Below are 23784 nucleotides of genomic sequence, written 5' to 3'. Positions count from 1 at the left end.
TTTTTACCATTTTAAATCCTCAAAAGCATTTAGGTTATGATGTTGTTAAAAGGAAAGTGATTTAAAAACAAGATCAAATATGTAATACAGTGAAACTGATTTTATTGTTCAGTTTTGTTTAAGTTGAATAGAAATGCCTTATGCAAATGTAACTAATATCTAATAAACAAATAATTTAATTAAACAGGTTAGTTACAAAAATGCTCGTAGATTATTATCTTGACCATCCTATAGGCCTATGGGGCACACCATATAAAATCCCGTTTTATATTTTGGAACATAGTTTACTAGCTGTTTTTAAACAACTTGTCAGTTTATTGCTGATAAAAAAATATGTATATAAAAACTTAACTACTGAGCAGATTATATTAAAAATTACCATTTTCAGTGGGTTTTCAAAATATTTTCTAGCTGTAATCCGCAAAGTATCACTGTATAGTGTATATCTATAAACAATCTCACAATTTTTATTTTAGTCAAATGCAATTCATAATTTGTAAAAAAAAACTTTCCTTCCTTTTTTATACATTTTCAAATTTTTGTAGAAAATGCTGTCGCTATTTCCTACTGACCTACAGTTTCAATACATGGTAATATCTATATATATATATACATACATACATGATTTTTGTGTGAGTCGTGTACCCAAGACACCACACTTCCTTTCTGCAGTCCTTTTTTCCTGCTGGAATATACCTTCAATCAACAAGGGATAATTGCTTCCTAGGAACATATTTTAGGTGAAGGCACAAAACTGCCCTCATGCCTGCCAGCAACATATGGGCGTCCTAAACAAAAATTTTTATTTCCTCATACTGGCAAGTCAGCACTAGTACATTTGTATAAATTATACCATTAACTACGAGAATTTCTGAAGTGTCCATGAAGTATCTGATGATAGACGTTATGTTCCTCAAGGCTAGAGATCATCCCCTGTTTTGAATGCATCATAGCTGGTCAGTCTTACTTATCAGTGCAATATTTTAAAGTCCTTTTATATATTCAATGGTTTGTAAGTGTATGTGTCTCTAAACAGGCGCAATGTTTGTCCAATGTCCATCTATAGACTTGCAAAGCAATGTCATGAAGTCTATACATGATGTTATTGTATTTTGTAGTTCCTAAAAAGAAGGAATTCCTTGTTTATAAGTCATCACAATCATCCGAGCTGAAACTACTTCTGTTGCTGCTCCCTTTTGATGCAGTTGGCGACGTCGCTGACAGAAAGGGGTCTGCTCCCAAGGGAGACATTTCTTCTAACATTTGTTCCTTCAAAGCAGCACTAAATGACAAATCTGTGAAGTGTGAAAGTGGATCTGAAAAGCCGGCTGAGACATCACAGTGATTAGTGTTTGGTCCATGCACCAATGCGAGTTGATGAGAAAAGTCTGAGGAGCCCTCCTCTTGGAAGTGATGTTGCTTCATGGCCTGGGCAGCAAGGTCTATTGGACTGGTAGAGGTCATCGGCAACCCATGGACCCGAGCTTGTATTTCCAGTTCCTGTGTGTAAAGGAAGGAATGGCAAAAGAGAGCTCAGAAAAATGTAAATGCCCATACGTTAATAGCATTATAAATCAGAATATTACCAACTTCAAATAGCATACAGTTCTTAACAATTTTTGGGATGGACTGTTGTTATTTCAGGCATACATGGAAGTGGCCATGTTCTTTGCCTGCTAAAAATAAGGCCATATGGTTTTCAAGGCACAGTCTCCATTCATAACCCATATGTAGCAGATACAAGGGGAACTACGTAGAGGATCATAGGACAAGAATGTCGTATACACTTGATGAATATCGGAAGGGCCAAATTTGTGCTAGTTACAGGGCAGATGTTGCTTGACCTGATTAGTTGATTATGGTTTTACAGATGCCATGTGTGTTTTAATGAGAGATTTTATTAACAGTGAAAGTTGTGATGTCATGAGTAAGATCATGATCTGTGCTTTGGGCTGAGTTATTGTTGCATAACTTCCATACCTTGCAAATGTTAGAATACATGGGGACTTGGAACATGACTCTAATTTCCCTTCATCTGAATTTCTTTTTCGGGATCTTGAAAGTTTTTTTCTAATGTACATTTTCTAGAAATGTGATTGCCTTCACAATTGTCCACTTTGGACGAGCCCTCTATGAGTTTCTCACTGGTCGCAAAGACTACAGTTGTTAATTGGGTGTACTGTACACAGAGACTACCCTGTGAACATGTCCAATGTGAAATATCCTTTTCTGCAATACTCACAATGCATAACATATGGATAATCTCACTTTCCCCAGGGCTTTGCCAAACAATGCCTTGCCCACTGAACCCTTGGGACATATGCTGCATTCATGGACAGGGTGCAGTAGAGCGTCATACAGTACAAACAGGCAAGATTAGCTGCTTCTCAACTGAATAATACGCAAATCGTATGTCGTAAAGAATCACCACAAACTCAGTGATGACAGTGCATAGCCTCTTTGATGTAACTATATGCAGGTATAATGCAATGAAAGTAAGAGGAAGGAACCAGCTCATAAAATGTGTAACCATAACACAGTTCTATTTTTGAGCATGTGGGTGGCAGAACTATATGTATTAATGGGGCATTGTACACATGTACATTTCACAGTGCATTGAAGAAGGGGTAGAAGTGAGTGAGCAGGATACAGTTTTAAAATAAATATAGGCCTAAGGATAATTAACTCCAAACACTATGAAAACAACAGAAATTTCAATTTAGGCTTTTTCAAATACCAAATTTGATAATCTAGAAATTTTATTCAATGTAATTCAAAAGGAGGAACTCATAGTCAAGTGTTTTTTGAGGTGTTGGTCCTAGGAAATTCTCATTCTGAGACTCTTAATCTCATTTTCAAACACCATGTTTGGTGAACGTGTGTTTAAAACTCCCGGACTAGCTGTATTTCTATGTCGTCTAGCTTTTGCAAGTAGATTCCAGAACAGTATTTTAGAATGCAAACATAAGATGGTAAAGATACCAGAAGAATGAATTTGAATAAGTGGACCATAGCAATTGTCGCTGCATTCAGTATCTAATCGTTCAGAAATTAGACCTATATTTCTGAAATTCCATTTTCCGATATTTTATATGGTTTTATAATGATACACTCTGTATGTACCCTCTATAACACGTTGACAGGATGTAACATGAGTAAGAAGAGAAAGGTGGAGTAATTCATGATTACCTTAGTGCTGTGTGACCCAATTCGGAACACATTTTTCCACACTGCTCCCTATGCACTATGACTAGAAAAGTGTAGAAGGATTGGACTAGGCACTCTTTGCAGGGTCATCCCCACAATTATTGCCTTCACCTTTCTGAACTTGTTTTTGGTTGACTTTAAGGACTTTGTGCACTTTGCCACTGCTAATCAGTGCTAAATGTTTGTGCTCTCTCATTGAAATATGGTACAAAATGGCTTATACCCAAAAGGCCAATTTAATGTACCTGTATGTCCCTAGTAAAGCGGTACCTTATGTACCCAGGGCTTGTAAATTAATTGCTGCTAGTGGGCCTACAGCACTTAACGTGCTAACCACTTAAGTAGACATGTCAACTATTGCTCTAGCGTGCCAGTGCAGCCTGTGGGTGTAATTTTAAACTACCATTTTGAACTGGCAAGATAAACCTTTGACCAGGACCAAACCTTCCTTTTTAATACATATTAGTCACCACATGCTGGGTGCATTGTATATAAAAAGCAGCTGGGCATGTGTTTTAAATGTCCTGGTAGTGAAAAACTTCTAAATAATTTTTCACTACTGTGAGGCCTACTTTTGCCAAAGGATAACATTGGAGATGACCCTATTACCTTCAATAAGTGCTAACTTTTGATTAGGAAGAGGTAAACCTTTCATGTTTGCGGTCTAATAAATTGTAATTTAAATCCGTCTGTTATGGTAAAGTCGGATTTTAATTTACAATTTTGAAAATGCCATTTTAGAAAGGCCTAAGGTTTCTTTTTTTGGCGTGGGGAGTAGCTCCTTGAATTTGTTACACAATGTGGATGCTAAAGGTTGTCCTACTAGCTGCTCCGTTTGTGAACTAAGACTGATGTTATAATGTTTAGATAAATGTATCACGCTTCATGTATTGTTTGTTACATTATTTTGTTTCATGTGCACATAAGCAGGTTAACAACCTTTCCTGCTACAGACCGACTCAAGAGCATCCTTCACATGTACTTATGGAACAAATAAGCCACATTGTCAAGGTGGGCTATGAACAGGGGATTGTCAGGACAAAGGAATGTGGATTTCTGATTAAGAAACATCCAAGGACTCCAGTCATTTACTTCCTCCCTAAGATCCATAAGCAATTACCGGAACCCCTGTGAGACCGATCGTATCGGAGTGTGACTCTATACTGGAACCAATCTCTAAGTACATGGACACATTCCTCAAAATGTTTTTACCTGAGGTCCCTTTGTATCTGAGGGATACCATGGGCTTTATTAGTAAAGTTGAAGACACACTTTATGACCAATCACAGCAATGGCTTGTCTCCTTTGATATGGTTTCATTGTATAACCAGATCCCGCAAGTTAAAGTACTGGAAGCAATGGAATTCTTTTTAGAAGCCCGAACATGACCACACAGAGTCCCCATGGATTTTATCCTACAACAAGCTGAAGTGGCACCTAAAAAAAAATCTTCAGATTTGAGGAGACATTATATTGGGAAATCAAAGGAACAGCCACGGGTTGTCCCTTTGCTCCAGAGATGGATGTACTCTTCATGGCTAGGTACGAGGACAAATTTACCCAATGGTATCAATATATCAATGATGTTTGGTGTCTCTGGAGTGGGACTGAGTCAGAATTAAGCAATTTCCATGAGTGGCTCAACCATCAACATCCAAAAAGCCAATTCACCTTAACGTAGAGTCGTACAACATTTACTTTTCTAGACGTACAAGTCTTTCCCTATCAGAAAAAACTTGCTACCATACTTCACAAAAAGGTGACATCCTGCATTATTGCAGTTTTCACCCTAGAAACCTCAAAGATATCCTTCCTGATGAGCAACTGCTCAGGATCCGAAGGAACTGCTCCTGTAATGATAACTTCCAAATACATGGAGAGGCATTCTGTGAGCCGATGAAGGAATAGGGGTACCCTAAAAAACTGCTGAAACATGCGTTCAAATGGGCATGGTGTACACCAAGATAGACTTTACTTATCAAAAAAGTTAAACCCACGATGGAGAAGCTGGTGTGTATCTCTACATATGGACCACCCGTGAATGCATTCCGGTCAAATATACGGGAAAGTTGGCACCTTATACACAATTCTGAACTTGGGATTGATGTCCCTCCCTTCACTATGATGAAGAATATGAGCATTGGTCAAAGAATTGTAAGAGCAGATTTACCCCTTCCAGTAAAAAAAAAATCTCAGAACAATGTTCAATATGAAGCCATTGATGGGCCACCATAAATGTGGCACCTGCATGAATTGTAGTAACAGGTTAGTGGGTATTGACTTAATACACGATGACATTAAGTGGACAAGGAAACAATTTTCCAACTGTAAGATAAAAAACATAATTTATGCAATTTTTTGTCCCTGCCCAAGAATTTACATTGGCAAAACAAGAAGTTTGTCAACGCGTAGCCCAGCACCGTTTAAGGATAAAAGAATAAAGTTGTATAAGCACCTATGGTGAACCACTTCATTGACTCCAATGTCAAATCTCCAAAAACTTGAGTTTAAATGGACTGTGCTAATAGTCATTAAACCAGCACCAAGAGGGGGTGACGCTGGGGCTTCAGTGTCAAGAAAAGAAGCCTACATGATAGTTCGCTTCAATAGCATCACCAAAATACTGAATACAATGTCAGAAATGGGTAAATGTTAAAACAGTTCCAGTCCAGGTTTTGCATTTCCAGTTTGCACAATGATTCAAATATTTTTAGAAACAGGTATATATTTTGTAATACCAAGCTACACACAAACCTTTAAAAAGAGATATATGCTCTATCTTTCCCTTAGAATATGATTTTCTCATTGCATAGTTCCTTTTCAATAGTTTCACAAACGCACTTTACCATAATGCAATGGGACCAGGTCACTCTTTGACTTCCTGTGACCCGGAAGCATTCTCGAGAGAAAAACTTGGAATGAGACACCATTAGATCACCTTCACAGCCGATTGCAAATAAGACTATGCAAACTTTCACTACACAAGTGCGCTAAATACTTTTTTGTAGAATAAGACACACACTGACATGTCCTTTTCTGTTTACACAGAGAGACGTAATGCAGTTCTTTTCTGTACAAACTTTAAAGGAAGCAACTCTTTTTACCGATTTGTGAAATTGGCAGTGGTGCGACACTGTTCAAGCTATACGTTGAATCGACTGAGAGCTAAAAGGAGTCATTAAATAAAACATTGCTGGCATGGCAAAAGTAAGTGATGCATTTAGCCCACAAAGCTACAATGTATCTATTTATTGATGTAGTACTCATTTCTGTTTATAGATCGTTAAACCAAAGAGCAACTAGGTTTCCATTTAACCGACAGCAAGCATTCTGATACCCTTTGTAAAAGCACCGCCCGTATGGCCCAAGTAAGTGTCTTTTCTTAACTTCTAGTTACAGAATATTTACATTTACCAAACCATGTTTATGACTGATGGTGGATCTGTTCTCATTTTAGGTCATGCCATTCACATTTTAACCTGTCTCTTTTCGCCTGCAACATGATAATTTATTTCTCTATTCAATCTGGTACTTTTGAGAAATCACCACATAACTTGAGTAATTGTGAAGTTTAAAGTCCCTCCTTGTATATAATTCATACCTCCTTCTCGTTTCTTGGATAAACCATTCCACACCCTATAGAGAATCCCACAAACTACCTTGGGAATCGAAATGCATCAGCATTACACAAAGCAGGGACTTTCACTTTTAATCAAGTTTTCCCCAGTAGAAATGTTATTTAAATTGTCTCACTACTGGGCCTAATGTTTGTCTTTTACCCATGGGTAGCAGCTCCTTGAATTTGTTACACAATGTGGATGCTAAAGGTTGTCCTAGTAGCTGCTCCGTTTGTGAACTAAGACTGGTGTTATTATGTTTAGATAAATGTATCACGCTTCATGTATTGTTTGTTACATCATATTGTTTCATCACAAAGTTTGTATGTCTTTGTTTTATTTGTTGCCTTAATATGGATAATTTGTTCTTGATTGAAATGTATCCGCACTTACCTGATCCATGATTAAGTGTGGAGTAAAGTGCACAGAACGAATTAGCAAATACATTCTTATTGTGCATATCAATTGAATTGATGGTCTTTAGTCTGTTAAATTGGTTTAGCAGCATTTGAACGTGACGGCTAGGACAACCCCACCTTCTCTTACTTTTAGAAAGTTGGCAAGATAACTAGAACCTGTGTTCTAGGCACAGTATGCACTACAGTGTCCCAAGTAGGGCTTTTAACTTTTTCATAGGTATACGCAATTAGGCTAAACAAAGTACTCAATGTAAATAGTAATAAACATACAGTATAGCACTAAGTTAACTGGATGAGTCAGGTTTTTTTAATCCAGTCAATTTTGTTCAAAAGGTAAAATAATAATCACAATTTTCTCTAATATCTAGCAATTCAATCCAACCCAATGCATTTTCTGAAAAAAAAGAGACCCTTCATCAGGGGTATACCTGGAAATTTAATTCCCAGCGTTTTTGGCAATATTAGTCATGTAGCTTGGTGTCCACCAGTGCAAATGTCCTACTGAATGTGCTCTAAACGCGGAGCGCCATGAAGGAGACTTTTAGGAACTTGCTCGGTTGAAAATGCACCAGTTTGCACTGATGAACACCAAGCTACATGACTAATATTGGCAAAACCACTGGGAATTGAAATTCCACAGATATCCCTGATGAAGGGTCTCTTTTTTGGCCCGAAATGCATTGGGTTGGATTGAATTGCCAGATAAGAGAACATTGTGATTATGAGTTGAATTGGAAGATTCATGTACGAGAACTTCGTCGTTTGGACAAAATTGACCTGATTAAAGAAACCTGACTCATCCAGTTAACTTTGTACTATACGGTTTGTTATTACTATTTTCATTGAGTACATTGTTTTTTTAGTCTAATTGAGTATACCTATGAAAAAGATCAAAGCCCACTTGGGACACCATAGTGCATTCTGTGCCTAAAACACAGGTTCTTATTATCTTGCCAATATATACACACAGAGCCAGGGTGGAGCCCCCTTAGAGTGTACATGAAGATATCAAAGCTTCAATAAAAACATCCACTTTCCTTCAAGTTTTAATCCAGATTCGAGTGCAATACACCTTCTCAATCTCTACTTTTAGAAAGTTGGCATTTTCCTGCCCTAGCTTGTTGGTGGCTACAGTGTGTTCCTGGATCACATGACTTGGTGTAGATGGCACACCTTGACTTTGTTTATTCCTCGCAGACAGCCACATAATAGAGGGAATAGGTGTGCCTGGATGGGTCCTCTCTGGCAGGATGGGGCAGAGCTGGACACAGCCCCAATTGCAGCTGACTAGGCTGTGGCCTATCTTCACTTGTCACCACTGCATTGTTCATGCAGCTCACTTATAGCAAGGGCATGGGAGACAGGAAATGTCAAGCAGTTCAAAATGAATAATCAATAACCTGCTCCTACTTCAAAGAAGGCATTAGGTATGAAAATAGAACCCTCAGGCTATCTCTTCAGTTAACTTTCCAGATTTGCAGAAGGACTTTCAGAAGATTGCCTGCTGCTTTGGCATGCTGTAAACTTTGGATGCCTGCTTTGCTGCAACTAGAAGGACTGCTCTCCTTCCTGAAGCCTGCCTTGAACTATGGTGCTTCTAAGATACATTTTCTTCAAATTTCTTCTAAGTCCGATGGTAAGCACTGACTGGGCTCAATCCACTTTTTGTATCTGGCCCTTGCTCCATCACGTTCTGCCATATTCTTTTACTTTGTCCCTGTCTTGTGCATTTAGATGTCTGCAGTTGGTGCTTTGATCTTTTAAGTGCTAGATTGAATATGAAACTTTAAAAATTCATAACTCGGGTTCAACTGATTGGAATTTTGTTGTATTGGTGTCAAATGAATTTTAAATGATCTCTATTTTTCTAAATTAGTGTGGGATTTTTTTTTTGTGTTTTGACTGTATTACTGTTTGTGTTCTGCGTAAATACAAACACATTGCTCCTAAGTATATCCTGACTGCTTTTGTGCCAAGCTAACAAAGGGTGAAGCACAGGTTAACATAGTGACTTTTGTGATTCAACCTGACAGGAATTTTGACTGTTGCTTGAGCAGGGTTAACACCATTCAACCAGCAACCCAATTACTCGATTTGCCTTACCAAATGTTTCTTAATTATTCAGAAATTAATTGTCATATTTTTATAATGTTTTAACTTTTGGCTGTTTCAGTGTTGTCAAATACTTAATATGTTTTCCTATTGTGGAGAAGCGTGGCTCAGTGGGTGGAGAAGCATGGCTCAGTGGTTAGAGGCGGCAGACCCGGAAGCTGAGATGAGCCGTGGACCAGGGTTCGATTCCCCCGCCTCGGCGGGTCTCGGGCTCAAAAATTCCACGGACTCGACAATTCTCGCTCCGGTGCCTACTCGACTCACGGGGTCACACTCTGCGACTCTGGGCAATAGCTTGCTTAATCTCCACTACGGCCCCTCACGGCGGGATGCCTGGCTTTCACCTTGTGAACACCCTGCCGGGGTATCTCACAGGGGAATACCAGGACGGGTTCCCTAAGCAAGCGCCTTGAGACCCCTGGGTGATTTGTGCGCTATATAAATCGAAATACATTTACATTTACATTTATTGTACGCCAGTCCGATCAGTGCCATTGGTACCAGGGGTTGATCCGAGGTTTAAGTTATTGAAACTGTATTTACCTTACAGGATTTTTGGGCTATTACATGAGAAAGACTCTCATTCTACCCAACTAGAAATCCATGTTCTTACATGTCTGCATATCAGTGTTAGGAGTAAACAGTAGCACTCATCAGAGTTTGGATGAAGTTCTTTGGATAATAACAAGACTAATTTATGAGGATTCGGGACCCTCATTTTCCTTACTTGAAGAGTTGTAGTTCAACATTTGTAATTCTCCCGCCATAGTGATCATGTTCATACATGGTGTGACTTATCTTTGTAAATCAACCTTAGTTTTGCAATAGAACAGCAATATATATTTTGTAACTCTTTCTCTGACTTTAACCTTTATTAAAACTCAGTTAATTCCTGGATAGTTGTGCCCTAAAGTAATACGATTGTCAAATTCGAAAGGTGTTTTTATATGTGGTGTTGCCCTGCTTTTTGGCTGCTGTGTAAATTTTGTTTGCTCAGTCGTAATTATTAAACAGGGTTGCTGACTGGTATGCCGGTGTGCCTGTGGTCAGCAGCAGTCTAAAAACCTTGACATTTCCCAATTCAGGAAACCTGCTCAAATGGCATTTCCAGTGATGTCCTTCCTTTTGAGAGCCATCATTGTAACAATGGTAGTTCTGGGGAGAAGACATCTTTTATATCTCCCCTGCACATTGAGAAGTAACTCCTGGCATGTATGGAACATAAGTTGTTTGATTACTGAAGATAGATCCCATCTTTCAGGGTGTGTGATCAGGATTCACATAAGTGATAATAGGTCAGCCATGCTTTCATGGCTTGCAGACTTGTGCTTAATCAATCTTGCCCAAAAGCAGCTCACACAATTAATAAGTAGGTGGCAAACAACTCTAGAATTAGCACAAGGCCCCAATCTCTAAATGAGGCTGTTTTGTTCGTCAGGACAAAGAACTCCTATGACCAAGTTCGGAATTCAAAGCTAATGTCGAGTTACTATATATCAAGGATAACAGCAGAAAACTATTCTACAAAAATTTGTATTAAAATTCCTACTACTAGTACTACCACATTTTCTGATACTACTATGACTTTTACTGCTACTGGTAAAGCTAATATAACCATGGTTAGTTTAAACACTACTATTAATACTCTTGTTACTGCTATTTCTTCTACTAGTTTCCTTCGCCTACTCATGCTGCTATTACTCTTGTTCCTTGCTTCAGCTACCACTACCAATACTGATGTTACTACTACTAGTAATAATAACGATGGTGATAGGTGCAAAAAAACATAATAATAATGTAATTACTTACTAAAACATGTAACTGCTGCACCTCTTACCCAAAACTGGACTGAATATGCTGAAAACATCCTCACAGTTTGATTTAACACGTGGCAGCTCATTAAAGAAGACATTTATTTCCTTTTAATAGAGTGCAAGATTTAAAAGTGAAGGAGTTGTCATGTGGATATAAAAGGTGATAGAGCACCATGATATTTTGAAAACTTAGGGGTTCATTATAATCCCCAGTAGTCAGCACACGCATATTTAGAGGACCATGTTAATGTGTGACTCTTTAGATCTAGTAATAGGCCAAGATCAGTGCAATATGTAGTAACATGCTCATATTATGTGAAGACTAATGTAGTGCTTTATCCGAGAATATGCCTTAAGTAATGTAGAAATTATTGCTTCCCGTGTAGAAAGCTGCATTAGGAATGAACGTGCCATATTAGAAGTTGCACGTGTAGGTTGCCTATCAAAGAAATGTGTGATGCTCTAACATGAGAAAGGATAATGTTTTAGAAATGTAATGAAATTAAATGCTTTGGGATGATAAATGTAATGCTTATTTTGTAGTATTAGAAATACATTTAAATGTGTAGAGGCCTGAGACATGAAAACGCCAGCAGAGGCCTAACTGTATTTTCTTAGCTTAGCTAACATGTAGACTTGAAATTTGTATTTTTTTCCTTGGGAAAAAGCTCCTTTTTGCAGTTGAAGTCGAATTGTAACTTAGAGTGTGTGCAAGGTTGTTCTCATACTTTCCGTTGCAGGTGCAAGGACACAAAGCTTGTTAGGTAGAATAATCCATTGTTTAGGAGTTAGGTTGGTAGGAGTGAAAACGAAGGGAGTATTCTGGAATGCGCAACTGCAACATTTGGCGGAGAAGGTGCCTGGGACCCAAGGACACAGCTACGTTTTTTTGGATGAAGATGGTGTCTTGATGGAAGAAACCCAGAGGCCGTACTTGCTGAGGTCTGGTTCAAGTTGGTTCAAGCAACTGGAGGAGGAGGAGTGGCTCCTGAGCGTTGCTGCTGAACAAGAATTGCAATCAGTCCTGAGACCATGGAGGCTATAAACCCAAATCATAGGGCTAGGTGCATAGTAGGCACACTTATAGGAGGGGTGATACTCTTCATTGTTCTAGTAGTTGTAGTTTTGTATTTAGCACCACATGAGCAGGCAGTGGAGGTAGAGAGAACACCTACACCTACTACTCCTAGCAAGAAGGAGGTCAAAATAGGAGACAAAAGAGCTTTGCTACTAGAGGAGAGTGGTAGGTTACACTCAGATCTGTCTAAAGGTGACTTTAAGCTTAATGCGTATGCAAAGTTGTTGTATGAATATATTGATGCAATGAATGCGAAAAAAAATTATGTGTGTATGCAATTACCTGCTTCAGTGGATGAGGGTATCAGATGCCATCATCTTCCATTGACATGTGGTATTTCATGTAGTTTGCTGCTTAGCATTTTCTATGGACGAAGCCATTTTGAGTATTTCTTTTTGAATTATGATGCAGTTCTTCCTGAAGTACCAGCTTATAAGCATTTGATTATGTATGATTATTACAAGTCAGAGGATACACTTAGAACGTATTTCATTCCGACTCAAGAGTTGGATACAGCTTATTGCTTTTGTATTAGAGACAGTACCCCGAGGAAGGAGAGCAGTCTGTAGGGCAGATGGACAGGAGAGCAGAATCTGAGAGCAGACTTTAGAGCGGATCTCAAGACAGAGAGCAGAATGTAGACTTGGAGCGAGACAGACAGGAGAGGGGTTAGGAAGGAACATCTTAGAACAAACTTGGTAGTTTAATGCTAATTACCTACAGAAAGTGAGTGTACTTCTTAGGAAGTCATCACTGCTGACACCTTTTTCTCTTGCTTGGGAGGGAATGTTAAATAGGGATGTCATCTTTGAGTTAGTGTAGGGACAGACTAATCTTTTTCTTTCCCTTTGAAGCAAATGTAGTCAAGACTTCAAAGTGGGAACAAATATTGTTTGCTTAATGCTTCTTGAACGTACTTTGATTTTTATCTTGAGTCAGTTGAGACTCTTGCGTAGGATTATGTGTGTATTAGTACCATTTTATTTCTTGAACCTCTTGCTGAGGTGCTTGTATGTTCAGTTATTTTTGGTTTTGTAATACATTTTCGAAATTCACTCCGTAGTCAGTGGTCCTTTCAAAATTGTTTGATTGTCTATTTACAAGTTAGTCAAAAGGTATGATTTGGAAACCTTTCCTTTACACTTCTTAGCAGACAATAAAGATCCAGTCGACTGTGGATTCTAAGGATTGGTAAGGTACAAATCCAGATTGGAATCCGGCTCCGCCAAAGGTATTCCTGCATTCCTATTCAATCTCACTCAGTCCAGCACTCAATTTCTCTCTGCACGTGCATAGGAGCTAGTTTTAAAAATGGTTTTGAATTGCGGCACATTGTTGTGTTCGATGGTAAAAGATTTGGAGCTATGGTCTCCTATTACGGTTGGACGATTAATTGCAATACATGCAGTTACTCTGATTACTGAACATACTGCGATCAAAGGGTGTGTAGTAAGCACCGGATCAATTTTTGGCACGTAAGCCCTGCCAAAACCTATCATCGGAAAAATGCCCAAGGAATGAGCAGACTTGCGGGCTTTTGCGGTAGTAATTATCACAATATGCAAATTATGTCCCCTTTCCAGGGCAGTAATCATAATTGAATGCTACTTATGCACGCCCAAGGAATCCAGATCCTTGCGTTGTCGGAGAAATATTGGATTCAATCAATTTGACATCTCTCTCTGTGATGACCGTAAACGGGGCCACAGTTCCACATAACCTGCAAATACCTCTTCATTCATGAATTCCAAATACTGATAACAGGAAAGCAACCTGACAGATTTCAGAAAGACTTAAGTGAATCGTGAACAATATTTGCTCTGGGTAAGCTATTAATAGATATGAACCTGACTCGGAGTACCATCCCCAATTGAAAAGGGTACATTTGGTAAATGGGTATTTCGATATCGTTAATACTATTAAAACTCAAGACTTCCTCGTTTGAATACATGTCTTAAAATGTGTATTTCAGCCTTCTAGGTCCTGGTAGAAACATGTTTGTGTAGTTAATATCCTCGGGTGTCCCAATATTTTTCAAAGGGCCATGAGCCACTGCCTTCCAAAGTAATCAAGCAAGTGCACACAGATGAAGTTTAGAAACGAAAAGAAGATATTTGATTGTGACAATGGGTAAATCGTGTTAATCTGACAAAAGGGCTTCATGACCAACCTGAATTCGAAGCAGGAGCCGTCTGTTGGCCTGCTCTAATTTCTTCTGTCTGTGCTCCAACTCTCGGGCCCGCTGTTGTTCTTTTTGTAGCCACTTGATGTACTCGACAGATGCTTTCAAAATCGTTCCTTTGTTCCATCTCATATCACTGTAACATGAAGAGATAATATTTTCATGATTTTGGATATCAGCAAAATTCTAGAGAGCTTACACAATCAAGTACATTAAACTGAAATAATGATTAATATGGCTATTATTCACTCTTAGATATTATTGCTTCGGAATAGAAAATGTAATAGAATAGTTAAGAAGCCCTTTTAGAGTAAAATTAATCCCGGAATGGAAATAAGTGTCAAAAGAAAGTAATAAAGTGACTTTTTGTGGGAAGCTCAGCGCCGAAGCATGATTCTATCATTACAGTTTTTTTTTATTTTTAGTAAAAATTGCTTTTATTATTAACTCCCAGATTAGAATCAATGCTCCATATTTCTACATTAATGAACCAGGGAAGTTACTTTTCTAAGAGCTTTAGCTTAATTGTGTGAAGTTCCTTTGAAATACTATTCTCAACAATTTCTTTTATACTGGATGGTTGTTGAAATAAAATAGTTATGCTAATAGTTGGTCGCCTGCAGGTAGCACTTACCCATTAAGTTTTACTTCAGGCGTTTGCTTTAAGACGAACAGTAAAGAAAAAGGGTACATAGGTGGGAACGCCAGGGAAAACTTGCTACAAATGCTGCAGTGGCAAATACTGAACGCAATCAGAGTTCACACAATCAAAAGAGTTTTGTCTATGATTTACCAATAACAGGAAGTAAAGTATTGGTGCAACTATGAGAATACCATAAACCTTTAGGCTGTTAATACATGCAAGCTCACTCTGTTTAAATGTTAGATCCCGTGTGATTAAGAACTGCCTGTTGATGGTGAGCGTTACATAATAGGATTAAAGCCAGTCGTCCAAACTCTATGACATCATACTGTATTCACTGGCTATCCTTGTCGTTGGCAATTATTGTATGTGCCAATATCAGTCTCAAATGGTCATAATGTAATTTAACAAACAACCAAAGCACTCAAGACGGTATGATATCACGAAATACACCATCCTAACCGTAAGGACTTGTAGAGAGCACTGTTCCTGTTTATTATAAGATGTAATCAAACAGATAGTCTTCTGATACAGATGAAATACAACTTAATGTTCTTTGTGGATCAGGACCTTATGGTTCAGAAAGTGTATTTTGTGATATCATACCGTTTTGAGTTTTTGGATTGTTAAATTACATGATTCAATTTACGGGACCTATTCCAGTCTGTCATTAGCCACCTTTGATAGTAGGGTGCATAAACCAATATAGCATCACCAGAATATTTTTTTCCCTATGTTTATAATAATTCACCTACAATAAATGTATATAGGCACAAACGATGTGCGATAACTAAAACCACTACTATCGATTATTGCTCTCAAATGCTCATAAAGAAATGGTTCAAGGACGGCGTGAAGATACATGTGACGTTAATTGTGCAACCTGTCCTTTTTGTAATTCCCCGACTTTTGTTTTGTTCCATATATGGCATCTGGGCTCATCCCATGTATCACACTCGACAGCCCCAGGAAGGATCGTAGCCCTCCCTAGAATCTGATAACTCTAACACTTATATGAGGTTGACTAGGGAGAGCTCTGTGTTATTACTTAACCACTTGGATGCTAAGGGGTGTGCTAGGAGGTCCATGTAATTTTCATTGAAATCAATGGAAACTCCATGACGAGCTGAGCTCGTCATGAGCGTCGAAGGGGTTAAGAATATTACCTTTTTATTGAAGTGTTTTCACATTTAAACTTTTGCTTACTGTAGCACAAAAGATTCTACAGAAGAAAAGTGTAATTACATCTCTCTTGATGGTGAGGAATAATATGATTTATTGAAGACTGGATTCTACTTCACCGCATTTCATCTAATCGTCATTGACTCTGCCTTGAAATCACATGAAAATGCAGAGCATCTGATAATTTGCTTGATACTTGTTTTCTGTATCCAAGACCTGAGAAACACACCATTTTTGAGCATTTCTTTATTTTTATAATGCTTTTATATAGAGAGTAATTAAGCACAGTTACTTCCTAACATTCTAAACGCTGTTTTAAAGATAAAATAATTGCAAGTTGCCACTGTCGGTTACCAGGGTAAAACATAGTCAGGAAAAGGTGGGAGACAATTCCAGAAGTGATCAAGGCTAATGCATTAAATGATAAAGAAGCCTTTTGAGCAGGAACAGAAGTGATGTATTTCCAAGGTATTTTTGACACATTTAAAATTATTTGATAAATCAAAGACTGATAGTTAAAGGGAAGTTATAGTTTAGTGGGAGACCATTTAGAAACGTTTTCTGCTGAGAGAGTTTGTTGAGGGGTTTGTTTGGTACTGCATGCAGGCTCCCCAGGCTAGGGATATTAGATTCCAGGCATCTTCTACAGTGTGTGTGACAGCCACACCGTGTTATTGAAGCACATTTTATGCCTTGTAGCATGTCTAAATTAGGTTGCACCTTCCAGCTGGCCGCCTTCCTCGAGACGAATGGATCCCTCGACCCCTCACAGTCTGGCTTCCGAGCCAACCACAGCACCGAGACCGCCCTCATCGCTGCCACCGATGACATCCGAACCCTGATGGACAACGGAGAAACAGCGGCCCTCATCCTCCTGGACCTCTCCGCGGCATTCGACACTGTCTGCCACCGCACCCTAGTGCAGCGCCTCGGCAACATCGGAATCCAGGAGAAGGCACTGGAATGGATCACCTCCTTCCTAGACGGAAGAACACAGAGAGTCCGCCTACCACCGTACAAATCAGAGGCCACCGAAGTCATCTGCGGCGTCCCTCAAGGATCCTCGTTGAGTCCCACCCTCTTCAACGTCTACATGAGCCCCCTCGCGGCCATCGCACGCCAACACATCCTCAACATAATCTCCTACGCCGACGACACCCAGCTGATCCTCTCCCTGACCAACGACCCCGCCACCGCCAGAGCCAACCTGCACGAAGGGATGAGAGATGTAGCCGAGTGGATGACGACCAACCGCCTGAAACTGAACTCAGACAAGACGGAGGTCCTCATCCTGGGCTCCTCGCCCTCCGCCTGGGACGACTCCTGGTGGCCCCCCGCCCTGGGCACCGCACCCAAACCGACGGACCACGCACGCAACCTGGGCTTCATCCTGGACTCCTGCCTCTCCATGACTAGACAAGTCAACGCCGTTTCCTCGTCATGCTTCAACATCCTACGCATGCTACGGAAGATCTTCTGGTGGATCCCCACCGAGACCAGGAAGACTGTCACCCAGGCCCTCGTCACCAGCCGACTGGGCTACGGCAATGCCCTCTACGCCGGAACCACCGCCAAGCTCCAGAAGAGACTCCAGTGGATCCAGAACGCCTCAGCCAGACTCATCCTCGACATCCCACGGAACAGCCACATCTCCGGACATCTGAGAGACCTGCACTGGCTCCCCGTCAACAAAAGAATCACCTTCCGTCTCCTCACCCACGCACACAAAGCCCTACACGACCAAGGCCCGAGCTACCTCAACAACCGAGTCAACTTCTACGCTCCCAAGCGCCACCTCAGATCAACCAGCCACGCCCTCGCCGCCGTCCCCCGCATCCGAAGAGCGACAACAGGAGGAAGGTCCTTCTCCTACCTGGCCGCCAAGACCTGGAACTCCCTCCCAACCGACCTGCGCCTGACCCAAGACCACCTCTCCTTCAGGAAGAAGCTCAAGACCTGGCTGTTCGAGCAGTGACGGCACCCCCCCCCCCCCTCCTAGCGCCTTGAGACCCTACGGGTGAGTAGTGCGCTCTATAAATGTCTTGATTGATTGATTGATTGACCCTTCAAAATGAGTGACTAAGTGTTCTAAATACTGGAGTGATGTAGGTATGCAACATTTTACAAACATCGCCAGTCTAACACTTTTTCATTTACTCAATTTGATTTGTCTGCGATAGAATGTAAATGCTTATTCAAAAGCAGCATTTTGTGCATATATAAATATTTTAAATGAAGGTAAAATTCAAAACCTATCTTATTCTTTGGAGGGACAGATGTATTGATCCCTGTGTACTTCAGAGCTCAATGGGCTGATGTGTCTACTGCAGATGTCTTATTTGCCTCGATGTTCACTGGTTTACATCCTGTTGGGTTTGTTCAGTCTTTCCTCCTTTCATGTTCACTGAAGTGATTAGCATTATGTTTACTAACAATAAACATCTGTTATTCGGTACCAAGAAACCCACGGCTGAATGCACTTTAGAAATACCTGTTCTATTCATTGTATTTGCTATCTTGATAAGCTTTCCAGCTTCATGGACGGTTTATCTTTTACATCCTGGGTTCTTATTTTTTTTAATCGTGGTTGCTTGGTTCATAATTGCATATCCTCACTCCACTAATTTCTCCGAGTAGATATATACATCATTCGTGGAACCCTTCATTAAAGCACAGATTTCCAGGTAGAATATTTTATAATATACTTAATGTATTAGAAAAATATTTAAATTATTATATTGCTCATTCCATTTGCCTATGAAAATGTGGCTAGACGGACGGGTACGTGTGTGTTAAACATCTCCTACTAATTTAAAATGTGTGTTGTGCCCATGTTGAACGACTTGAAATCTTTAATTTGTTGTGCTATCTGCGATAAGAGTTTGATGACTGAAAATGATGCCATTTCCATTCTAATTTCTAATTTTTGCTCTTTTTAAAGATAATAATTAATACAAGTGGGTGGTAATCAGAGTGTAATCAGAGAAGGGCAATGTGTGAAATTCTATTGCTGTTTTAGATTAACCCTTTTAGTGGGTAAGGCACACGATTATGAGACAGAGGTCGATGACCATACACCAAGAAAGGTAATGAATCCTGCTGTTTGCTCACAGATTAAAAGCAGCATTCTTAAATTCAACACAAGGGTAGCCCTGTCTCTTGGATATGTTGACTTCCTCCCTATTTTTGTTTGTGCAGCAATGTTATAGTTTCCTTGAAAACGGGTTTCAATGCAAAGATAATTTAACACTCAATTGTTCCATACTAAATGTTCACTCTTTAATGGACCAAGGAAAGCAAACTATACCAGCTTTAACGTTATTGTCATCAATTTCCTCAATTATTCACCTCCCAAAAGTACCACTGCGGCTCTTCAATACTGTAACCTACCCCATCTCAAAGCTGGTGACCAGAAATGTCCCATCCAAATGTGGCATCCACGTCATCCTTAACGACAGCCCCCATGTAGCTTCCCATTACCAAAGATGATGATCAGATCAATCTCAATGGTTTTCCTGTAGATCAACCAAAGATCTGTGGAACTATCACCACTTAGTACTTGCTGTGATGCATGTTGCATAATCGCCACTCAGCAGTCTAGCACTGCATTGAAAAACCCATCACTTTCTGGACCACTGACCATATATGCTAGTTCTAACAGAAACATGACTTAAGGTTTCCTGAAAGAATACGGCATATGCCTGACTGTTTCTCTAGTCCGATCATTGTTTGTTTGCAATGTAGAAGGTAACACAGGCAGTTACCAAATACAAATATAATGAATCAACCTTTTAATGTGACGTTACCTCTAGATCCTCAACCTCAAGTTATACAAAGCCCTCCTGGGAGATATTCTAAAGCCCAAATTAAAAGCATCATAAACTGCATGTAAGATTCTCGAACAGACGGAGGGTATTTGATGGCATTCCAATGAAGAAAAATCCAGCATTACAGGTGCTGCATCTTCCCTGCCTGTTCCAATCTTGCATATGTATAAAAGGAGTTCATCCCTCTGTACATAATGTATATGTGTAATAAGAAATATCCCCCCACGACCTCTATAATTTTAACGGTGACAACTCCTACACATTTTCTGTTATACTTTAACACATTATGGCAACATCAATTTTTTTCCTTTTATAGTTTTATTATTTTTTATATATATTTTATAGTACAAAAAATCACTTATCAATTTATCATTTTAACTTGTACATTTTCAGAGCTCATTTAGTAAAATACATAGTAATGCATTTAAGACAATAAAAGACATGTCCATTCCATGCAGAAAAACCATATACAACTAAACCATTCTTACAATTACACACACAAAAACTCTCTCATGCATACTGCATTCACTACTTATTCTGCGTCTAAGGGATTGCAGATTGAGGTGCGAAAATTATTTTTCGTTAGTTTGTCCTTATTCCGAATGGGTTTGGTCCATTTCCTGCCGGTGTCCCTTCGTAACGCCCTGTTAGCCCACAGCCCACAGGCTAACAGGGCGTTACGAAGGGACACCGGCAGGAAATGGACCAAACCCATTCGGAATAAGGACAAACTAACGAAAAATAATTTTGAAACTAAATATGACGTGTCGCGGATGTGGCTCATGTCCGATAAACTAGCTGACAGAAGAAACTCTACTCCTTGAGGATTTAAAGAAATTCAGAAAAACCCTGACTCCCTGAAGGAAGAAAAATACCCACAGAAATCCCACGAATTACCAATCACCCTGAGAATAGCTAGCTGGCTTGCTCGGAACAACCTAAAATAAATCTGAGAATTTTATGAATTCGAGACTGCAGCGAGGGTCCTGACTATCGAAAATACTAAGATATCCTACCATGCAGTGGTTGTAAAGTATTTCTTTGAATATCTGATTATTCTGCAAGAAAGGCCCTGAGGAAGGTGGTCTCATACCGCCGAAACGCGTCGACCTTGCGTATTATTTCGCACCTCAATCTGCGATTCCTCAGACGCAGAATAAGTAGTGAATGCAGTATGCATGAGAGAGTTTTTGTGTGTGTAATTGTAAGAATGGTTTAGTTGTATATGGTTTTTCTGCATGGAATGGACATGTCTTTTATTGTCTTAAATGCATTACTATGTATTTTACTAAATGAGCTCTGAAAATGTACAAGTTAAAATGATAAATTGATAAGTGATTTTTTGTACTATAAAATATATAAAAAATAATAAAACTATAAATGGAAAAAAATTGATGTTGCCATAATGTGTTAAAGTATAACAGAAAATGTGTAGGAGTTGTCACCGTTAAAATTATAGAGGTCGTGGGGGGATATTTCTAATTGTGTTTTTGTTGTTCCTCTCTTTCCCTGACCATTAAAGTAAATACAGAGGGGGTCCCATACTTATGGTAACATAATGTATATGTGTGCCTAAGATAGGTGATCAGTATACCGTATTGCTTATTTGTCTCTGTGTTCTGTGAAGGGGAAAATGATTCATTGAGCCTAGTCACTGTAGCCTGTGACCCATGTTTTCTCTTTAAGAAGCATATTAGTGATGATTGGCCGGGAGTCCTGCGTGCTTCCATTAGAATCATGAAAAAACTCTTGCTTGCCTCAAGGGGGGGCATATTTTACTGCCCATGTAATGAGACTAGAATGCGTCACTTACCAGGGTTAGGCTAAACTATTTAAAGTTTGTATGGTAAGAGATAATAGACGCTAAAGAAATCTACTTTCCCTGCTGGGACTTATTATAGAAGTCAATGGTCTAAGGAAAATATATTTTGCTTCCATCTTCTAACTGTAACCAATTCCTCAGCCTTATCTTACGCATGCAGGTCATTGAACCCTCTTACCTATGTAGTTTTGTCTGCTTTTACAACTTCCTTTTCAAATCACTTTCTTTTCCTCACAAAATGAACTTGATGAATGTGCTGCCAATGCTAAGTCCACATCTGACATGAAATTAAGAAATATATGAAGAATATTGACTGATGAGTTGCCAAAGATATGAGATTCGGAGAAGATTGTTTTGGTGTGTCATTTTGTACATCTTGTTAATTGCATCCCTGTATACCTGATAGCTTCATTGTGTGAAAGGTGATGCAGAATACAGTAGGTTCAAGGTGGTTAAGGTGACAAGCCACTGATGAAAGTTATAGGCCTCATGTGTTCATTGGAAAAAACTCAGATGCCGTAGGTTTGATCTGCTTTTTATGAAAAGTTACAACAAAGGCAGTAGGGGTTACTGAAGTATAATGAAACGTGTGTTAATGCCATTAGACCTTTAAGTTTAAGGTGGATTGGTATTGCATTGTGGTAAAGCCGGCAAACATGCATTTTGTTAAAACAGCCACTGGTATGCATGGGTGTCATTTACACTCTGCTTCCATCCATGATAGTATGCAACAGGGCGCAGTGGGTCAACCCAATTCAGCCATTGACTCTCTTGCCCTGTAACTGACGGCATTTGTCTGATTAGCTTGAAAAGGAATGTGCTCCTAGCCAGGGCTGGTGGACCAGTCCTTCAGGCTCATGTTCCTATTTCATGTATTTCCTTCTTCTCTTTCTCTTTTCATTTTTAGAATATTTAACGACTCCACAGAAAAGGCTAATGTGCATTTTACTTGGCGCTCAGTTCATCTGCAAAATGCAGCAATCTGTGTGGTCACTTCCTGAAAAGCAGGTGACCATCATAGAGTCCATGATATGCGTTTGTTTTACCGTATTGAGGTGTCAAACATATTGATTCTAAAAATGTCAGTCATGTAAAAAGTTTAGAACAATGATACAACAGACAAACACCTGCTGCTATTTTTAATTTAATTTATTATTGCAATCATATGTCCACTATGTTTAGGCAGCAGCATGTTTTCTTTCATCTAATTATATTTATGTGCTTTATTTTACGTATGTTGTTGAGTTTAAATGTGTGTTTTTGTGATTGTGTAATTGGGTGTATGAAAGAATGTGTTAGTGAGTAGATGAATGGATGCACGAGTGCAATGATGATTGTCAGAGTGCATGCGTCATGAACTATTGAGTGCCTTAACCCAATGATAATTGAAGAGGCACTTTCAATCATAAGTCAGACATCCTGGCATTGCCAAAGCTTGTTTCAGATTTGTTGCACTGTGCATTTCTTCTACTCCCATTTTCACTTCTACGATTTTCAATGCACAGGTGCAAGTCGTATTTTAGGATCTCCGTCTTCCTTCATTAAGTTTTGTCTAGATAATCTAATGGAAACAACTTGATATTTTTAGAAAGTTGCCTGCAAAACACCCTGCGGACAACACTTGATGATAACGCCCCTTCTGTTTGTACATTTGATTCAATAATTCAGTTATTTAAATAACTTTCACAAGTTCCGGTCTTAAACAGAGCTCTATTCAATTTGACATTCAATGAAACGATTGTTACAATCACCATGAACATTAGTAGCAAATTAACCCCAGTTCAGTTCTGGCAATGCTAGAGAAGACTGTAGCAGCACGGCTTTTAATAAGGCGCCCTTTCATAACTTTTAGCCAAGAAGTGACTGATAAAAGAAAAAATT

The 23784-nt window shown here is 39.3% G+C and overlaps 1 protein-coding gene across 3 annotated transcripts in view; it reads right to left on the bottom strand.

Moving 5' to 3' along the window:
• Nucleotides 1–447: 447 nt before the first annotated feature.
• TFEC (transcription factor EC) overlaps nucleotides 448–23784 on the bottom strand; it is a 327748-nt gene continuing 304411 nt past the window's right edge. For all 3 annotated transcript variants that reach the window (XM_078674359.1, XM_078674360.1, XM_078674361.1), the window contains exons 7-8: nucleotides 14418–14565; nucleotides 448–1500 (exon numbers count right to left, since the gene is read on the bottom strand). In XM_078674359.1, the coding sequence (XP_078530485.1) occupies nucleotides 1144–1500; nucleotides 14418–14565 (505 nt within the window). In that variant the 3' untranslated portion in view covers nucleotides 448–1143. The remainder of the gene's footprint in view (nucleotides 1501–14417; nucleotides 14566–23784) is intronic.

The sequence above is a fragment of the Lissotriton helveticus genome, chromosome 1_1, assembly GCF_964261635.1.
Source record: "Lissotriton helveticus chromosome 1_1, aLisHel1.1, whole genome shotgun sequence".
Classification (NCBI taxonomy): Eukaryota; Metazoa; Chordata; class Amphibia; order Caudata; family Salamandridae; genus Lissotriton; species Lissotriton helveticus.
This window is presented reverse-complemented; position numbering and strand designations above follow the sequence as displayed.